Source organism: Catharus ustulatus, chromosome 3, assembly GCF_009819885.2.
Source record: "Catharus ustulatus isolate bCatUst1 chromosome 3, bCatUst1.pri.v2, whole genome shotgun sequence".
In the NCBI taxonomy this organism is placed as follows: Eukaryota; Metazoa; Chordata; class Aves; order Passeriformes; family Turdidae; genus Catharus; species Catharus ustulatus.
Window position 1 is genome coordinate 55,165,771 of NC_046223.1, and position 7,616 is coordinate 55,173,386.

The 7,616-nt window shown below is 38.4% G+C and overlaps 1 protein-coding gene across 1 annotated transcript; it reads right to left on the minus strand.

The window, feature by feature from the left end:
* Window positions 1–3,488: 3,488 nt before the first annotated feature.
* On the minus strand, window positions 3,489–7,553 carry GTF2H5 (general transcription factor IIH subunit 5). The gene is made up of 3 exons (XM_033056792.2): window positions 7,443–7,553; window positions 7,088–7,201; window positions 3,489–5,556 (listed from the first exon to the last, which is right to left on the minus strand). Exons 2-3 carry the CDS (start codon window positions 7,120–7,122, stop codon window positions 5,376–5,378), a joined length of 216 nt encoding a protein of 71 aa, XP_032912683.1. The 5' UTR covers window positions 7,123–7,201; window positions 7,443–7,553; the 3' UTR covers window positions 3,489–5,375.
* Between the last annotated feature and the right edge of the window lie 63 nt (window positions 7,554–7,616).

A 7,616-nucleotide genomic window follows, 5' to 3' on the forward strand; every position in this document is an offset into this window, starting at 1 on the left:
CTTTAGTGGCCTACTGTTTGATTTTAAGACTCTTAGACTGTGTTGGCTTATATGACTAAAGAGTGGCTGAGATATATACATAGATATAGATATATATGTATGTATACACATTTATGTATGATTTTTAGTGCCCTACTTTTGTAAGCTCAGCCTAGGGGCTGACTTAACTTTTATGGTGAAGATGCCAACTAAGAAAGGTTAAATATAAGTAATTTTAATACATCATGAAATACCATGATCTTCAATTCACAATAAACAATCTTGTTTACTTCAGCTCACAGTAAACAATCCTGTTAATGCATAAAATACATGTTCTCTGGATTGTTCTGACACACATGAAGTGGCCCTGCAGAGCTGAGTGAGAAAATACTGTAAAATCTGTGGTTATGGCACATTAGCGGAAAAAAAAACAAGTGGGTATCAGAGGATATGCTTTTGAACGCACCCTACAAACCTGGCAAGACTGTAAAATAGGATTTCTTAATGTACAACAACACTTGGAGGAGATCTGGTACAGCACATCAGACAGACATCCATTCTCACTACTAAGTAACAAAAAACAAACATCAAAAACACCCCCCCCCACCCCGAGTCCCCCAATTATCATTGTAAGTACCAGTCATTTCACGATTATAAGCCGTACCATTTTGACTAAAATTTTGGTCCGAACCCAAAGTGCAGCTTATAATCAGGTGCGGCTTATATATGGACAAAGAACGAAAAGTTGCTGTTTTAGTTTGGAGGACAGGTGTCTGCTGAGAAAGGCAGGAACTTCTCTTTGAAATGGAGAATGTAAACCCCCTCCCTCCAAATTATTATAATTTTGAAATCAAGGGGCTTTCAGGCAAAGATATGGGAATTAGGAATAACAGTTCTTTTCTAGGGAAATTAAAATAGAAATACAGTACTACAAAGAAACAAACTCCAAACCCTGACAAAGTCAGAGTACAACCTGACACCCCGTCAGGCAGGGTGTTGGTAGCAGTCCCATTAAATGGTGGCTGCAGTCCTCTTGCAGTGACAGATGTGATTTAGTTGAAGCAGTGCTCCTGTAGAAGGTGCGGTTTCCCTCTGGAGGTCCAGTGGTGATGTGGAGAAATCCAGTTTTCCTCTGGAATCCAGTAGAGAAAGGGGCTCCCTTAGTGTCCCAAAACCTCTGTTTTTATCTTAGTAAGAAATGTTGGGCTCTTCCCCCTGGCTGGAGCCACTTCCCATGGGATGCAGTAATTTTATCAGTCACACAGTGGGACTCAATGGGCCATTAGCAGAAAATGACTGGCTGGAGGAAGGATGGGTTGTGAAAAGATAAAGAACAATGCCCCACCTGGTTTCAATGGATGGCCCATTAGCAGAATATCTCCCACGGAGATAAGGATCACTGCCCCCACCCTCAACAGATGGTGATAGAATAGATACCTTTTTTCACACTCTGTATTGTAACGTGCGGCTTATAATCAGGTGCGGCTTATGTATGGACAAAGAATGAAAAGTTGCTGACACCCAGAAGTCCGGCTTATAATCGTGAAATTACTGTACATTAAATGAATAATCAAAACCACTATCATTCATATGGATTCAGGTGCCTACTTTTTTGTGAAACACAGGCAGTTTAGCTACAGAGTCAAATCCACTCAGTCTGGTTCTCTCAGGTAAAATGATAGAGTTTCTTAAAGCATTCTCTATTTTCTTTGAACAGCAATCTCAATTTTCTTTCTTGAGGACATATCGATTCTCTTCAGTGATTGTTGGTTATTTCCTCCTTAACTGCACTGGACAATGATTCTTCCTGGGCTAGTTATTGTACCAGAGAGAATGAAGAGGGACTCTGGCATTGGTCACAAGCAAACCAAGTCATTACAACTCCTATCTATACTGACCAACAGGGGTCATATTCATTGTGCTGCCAACCCCCGTGCTAAAATAACCCCCTCTCCAGAATTAGCTTATCCCACAATTAACAAAACTATCTAAATATGTGACAGCATTTAGGCTTACTTGCTTTTTACACAGTTTTTTTTGCAGGCCATTAACAATTTTATTTTTTTTTTAAATCTGAGGCTTGGAACAAAAAATCCAAAATGCCCAATAGTATAATCTTCAGTAAAAACGAGATGTTATTGCTTTATTTCACTAGGAAGCTGCATTTTCAGTTTCTATCCCTCTCTTCCCACATAACATTTTGAGTTATATCATCTCTCTTACTTTGCTTAGATCTCTCATCTTTCTGTCAAATACAACTCTATAGCTTCTTCATGTGTTAACAACAGAATTTATGAGCATGTTCAAGTTACAGTAACTACACAAGAGCAACTGTTTACATCACAAAATGCTAACAAGTGAACTTGCAATCTTATTTAGATCTAAGTATAAATAAGTATCAAGTAATAAATGAAGTTCAAGTAAGGGTCTTTTACATAACTGCACTACAATGCTATTCTTCCAGTATACAAAATACTTTCAATTCAAACTGAAAGCAAAAAGTGAACACTGAAAGCCCTTCAAGACAAAATTTGGTGCTTTCACAAGCAGCAACAAGTCTGTCATTCAAGCTCTATTTTTGCTGCTCAAGCAGGACCTGAGAACACTATAGTTCTTTGACAGATACTAGCAAAAAAGTGAACTTACTAGTTATGGACCCAAATAGTCAATTAACATACAATATTCCAAATAAAGTAAGAGCTGATTTTATCACCCTATCAACTCTATTATCAAAGCATGGATATATTTAAACAGATTTCCTAACGCTTGTATTCTCAAATGTTTCCAGCCTTTAAAAAAAGTATGTTTAACACAGTGTTTCATTCAAAGCTGTACTCACCAATAATATTTCACACCTAAATGAAAACCAACACAAACATTTAAAATCTGTAAGTGTAAACGCTGACCATCTCAAAATGTATGGATATTTTTAACACTAGCATTTATTTTTCTCCCAACTAGGCAAGTATTTTTGTTGTTGTTGAAGCATGTAACTTCCAGGACTACAGGCATTTAAAAATAATCAAAACCTTTCAGAGGTGCAAGTTTATTCAGATCCCAGAAACCCTTACTTGGGTTTTATGTTTTGTTTGCATTCTTACACATACTAAGTTTTCTCACTGGATTTCCTTCACCATACTACCTGATTCAAGATCCCCTTTTCCTTAGAAGCTACAGTGAACTCAGCTCCTCAGACTACATATGATGATACCAACTTACATCTTTATGCCTTTTGTTTATTTTTCCAGCGCAGAACTGGTTACACCTTGTTAGGGTACAGGAAGGATCAAAAGTATTGACAGGTTTAGAAGTCAAAGTCCATGAACTTGTTTGCTCAAAAAACCCAAATTGAAAGCAGAGAGTATAAGAATGCATGCCTAACTGCTTAGTTTGTACATTTGAAACTTCTATCAATCTGTATTACATAAGCCATTTATCAGTTGTAAATATAAGCTAAAATACAGGGAATGCGGCAACAAAGCTGTACAATTAATTAACCAGGAGAAAAAGCCAAGAACTGCAAGAAGTTTATTACAGACTGAAAAGGAAAGTCACAATAGAAATGGAGCACTAGACATGCTAAATACAGAGAAGCTTAACGTGGAATTCCAAGCATGACTTCAAATGCTGTCTTTTGAAGAGAGAGTGATGGATGATTTACCTTTCAGCAGAATCTGGATGGAAAATAAACTAGGATTCCAAAGAAAGGCAACAGACACTTCTAAACAAATTGTACTGAGCTACAATGCCATGTTAAAACTACTGATTATTTCTCCATTAAATGGGCACCCAATAAACTTCCACAAAGTAACAGTTATGAGGTCAGTGTTTGATCAGTCTCTTGAGATCAATCTCATGAAAGAGGTAAGGAACCATTAACCATTTATAAATAAGATTTTAACTTCTTATTTCAGGTAAAGACATGTAGCTGTTTCTTAATCTACATGATCAGGAAAGCACCAAAGAGATTAAACAGCTTGGACCAAAACTCATTGTTCTATACAGTTAGAGAACAGGGAAGGTACGCTGTTATATGAATTATATGAAGCTAAATTTTACAGGGCTATTTGCTCATCCACATGAGCCTGCATATATACAATTCTACAGAACTGTCTTTGGACAGCTTTTTGATTAAAAACATCTAGTGAAACTTTCTTCTCAAGATTCCCTATTCCTAAGGGGAAAAAAAGCAAACCAAAAAACCAATCCAAACAAAAACCAAGGACAAACCCATCAATTAATCTGATATCTACTGGACAAGAGAAACAAGCATCAGTGGGAGAGTCAGTAAGGAAAACTGTTCCTTATAAAAGCCTTTCTGTTTACACTTGTTCTTTTTCTCAAAGACAAAAAGGTGGCATCTATCTGATGTACATGAGTAGGTCTGAAAACCAAGCCAGTGTCTGAGCTAAAGTTACAAATACAGTGTAAAAAACCCCAAACAACCAAACCATGACACTACAAACCTTTTTCTTTGCAGCAAAAGGCAGTATGGGAGAAAGAACTAAGCTGAAGAAATAAAAAAAAAGGCAACCAAAAATCCAAACCCAGCTTTCTTGTTTGTTAGGTAGAGCATGGGAGTCTGATCATATAACTTACTGTGACTATCAGCTTCAGTGAAAAAATACAAGCAATTATACCTATAGGACTGGTCTCCCATTTCTGTTACCCTTTAATTTATGATAATCTAGGGCAATGGATTTTGTTGTCCCAATTGCCCCATATCCCTCCTTCCCCTCCAAACTCTCACCACCACTCCCCAAACTCAGAACAACTCAGAAAGCACGGCCTTGGTAAAAGTAGGCAAGTAGTATGGGGCATTTGTAACAAAAAAAGCCCTAACACTCCCTACCCCAAACAGCACAACAAAACGCTCACACCAACTCTGATCCTGCTATATAAAACCCATCAACTTAGAGCAGGATCTGACCATACCTCCAACCTAGAGAGATATTCCATCAAGCACAGACCACACTTCAACAGGTTTTCTTTACTTTCTGTCAGTCACACTATAATCAGATTATATAATCACACACAGGAACACAACACATGAGAGGACCTCACTCCGATACAGAAACACTACTTTACTTTTTGGTTCATGTCATCTTGCAAGATAAAAAACTAACAGAAAACCAGACAACATGCATCAAAAATTCTCAAGGGAACTCCTCAAGTGTATAATTTTAAGCATTTTAATAAAGATACCACATTCTTTCAAAATGAGAAACAAAATCCAATTCCAGACTATTATGTTTATAGAAATGATGCATTTTCCATAGTAGCCACTTCTATGTAGAACTTACATGCCACAGTGTTAGCTATTAAAACAGTAACAACCCACACTATTGAAATTCACTGTTCCAGAACTTGCAATAATCTCATTTCTCTGTTTTTTCTCACTTCTGAGTAATAGGAAATGAGTTCTGGTCCATTAACTCTCCCACTCTCTCCTGGAGGAAGTTGACCAACTCAGCTAATACAAAGACATGAGTTTCATCCAGGTCTTGTATGATGAACTTCTTTCCCAAAGCATTTGACTCATCCAAGTAGAGCAGAAACTGCTTCATTGCTGGGTCACTGTAGAAACAAACAAACATCAGATCCCACCTCACAGCTACAGTTCCAAACAGAAGAAACACCATTTGAAGACACTGCCAAAGATTTTAGGAAAACTAAAATTAATTTCAAGAGTCACTCACAACTTAAATAAAGTTTGTGAAGCTTTAGTAAAAGCTGTTTCATTGCTGCTGCTAAGGCAGCTTCAAAAAAAGCCCAAACCAAAACTAAAACTCAAAAGTCCAACCCTTAATAAGGCAAGACTGAACTTACATATCTGATTTCAGCAATAGACTCAAAAAAAAGAGGTTTCCTTAAAGCATAAGGATAACCAAAAGACAGGAGAACATAGATCTCACTCAAAGTAGTATAGCACAGACAAAGAATGCTCATATAAGAATTGTACATTTCTCACACTCTAACTGAACAGTCATGATGCCATCTTCTAAATTAAATTTAAATGTTTAGAAGAAAACATTTTGTAAGTATGAAATTGCTTTTGTGCAGTTACAGACTGCAAACATATTAATAGATTAGGTATACAGCAGAAATCTCACACTCATATAATGCTGTGTATATGCATTATGATGTATAATGCATATAATGACCCCACAAATCTTAAGTGGTGCTTCTTTTTATTTTGGAGGTAGCCAGGAGCCTGAGTCTCAGTCCAGCAATAAGATTATACGAAAACAGGTACATTGCACCTACACCAAAAGCTGACATTTACAAATTCCAAGCACATTCCTTTCGAATATGATCTACAAACAGAACTCCATGTTAGCTTTGCATGGAATTCAGTCTAGAGCTGATTAAAAAAAAAAAAATCAAAAAGAAAGGAAAGGAGAAATTAAAGATTACCTCATCTCCCTCAAGAACTAGTAGAGAAACACTTTGTTTACAAACAACAGCAAGAAACTCTGTTTGCAAACAATACAAAGAACGAAAGGGATCTAATATTTTCAAGAAAAAATTGCCAAGGTAACTGGATCGCTTATACCAGGGTAAATCATACCTGACAAGCATATAGATAACTTATGTATACAGCTAAAATTTTAACTTGTATACCTTACAAAAAATGTGACAATATGAGATGACCATCAGACATGGTAGAATATAGCTTTGAAACATAATTTCTCATAGTTAATGCTTATTTTATGGATTTTATATAATTTTCTCCACCTCGCTAAATTAAAATAATCTGCAGATTATATATTTTGAAAAAAAAATGGATTTTTAAAACAATGTGATTGCTAACTGTTTTGCCATCATATTTTTTACCCCATATTCATATGGAGTTTTCTTTGCTTTAAAGAGGTTAGGCATAAGTGGAAAACAGTCTCTTGAAAAGAAATATGGGAGCTTGGAATTAGAATTACCTACAATTGCTTTCTCTTTCTTTCCTAAAGGCCGCGCTTTACTCTGACTGTTCAGCACCACCCTTCTCCACAACAATTCCTTTTGTATGGACTCTTTAGTGACTTAGATTAGTTCCACATCTAAAGAAAGACAGTCTTTGACACAAGGAGAGGCAGTAAATGCAGTTACTCACCACTCCACCAGAACACCTTTCAGAACATTCACCATCTTCCCGGTTCCCTCACGAACGCTCAAGAATCCGCAAGAGCAGCCCCTGCCTTGGACCGCACTGGCGATCACAGGAAATCTGAAAGCACAGCACGCCCCACACACCCTCAACACACAAAACCAACCAAACAACGCCTCGACTAAACTCAAAAACTTTACGACAACCCCACTCCCCAGAGGAGTTGCTGGTCCGTCCTGCCCTTGGTTAGAGGAGTTCCCAAGATATCCGAACCCTCCCGCCCGCTCGTCATCTCCGCCTTGGAGAGAGAGGTTCCCAGGGGAAGGGAGGGAATCCGACCCAGTCCGGTTCGGTCCCTCACCTCCGCCGCAGACAGAGGGTTTCCCCGGATCTGATCCCTCACACCAGCCCTGCTCCCCCGCCGCTTCCCGGCCGGCGGAAGTGCCTCGCTCGCGCACGCTCACGTGAGCGCCGGCCCCCAGCGGCGCCCGCGGATTGGCTGGGGCTGCCGGCGGCGCGATGGCGTCACGCGGCG

Bases quoted from the DNA above. Each gene is read 5' to 3' on its own strand.
- GTF2H5 (XM_033056792.2), bottom strand. From the start codon at position 7,122: ATGGTGAATGTTCTGAAAGGTGTTCTGGTGGAGTG. The intron at 5,557-7,087 runs GTGAGTAACTGC...TTGTTTCTACAG, and splicing joins AAAGGTGTTCTGGTGGAGTG to TGACCCAGCAATGAAGCAGT.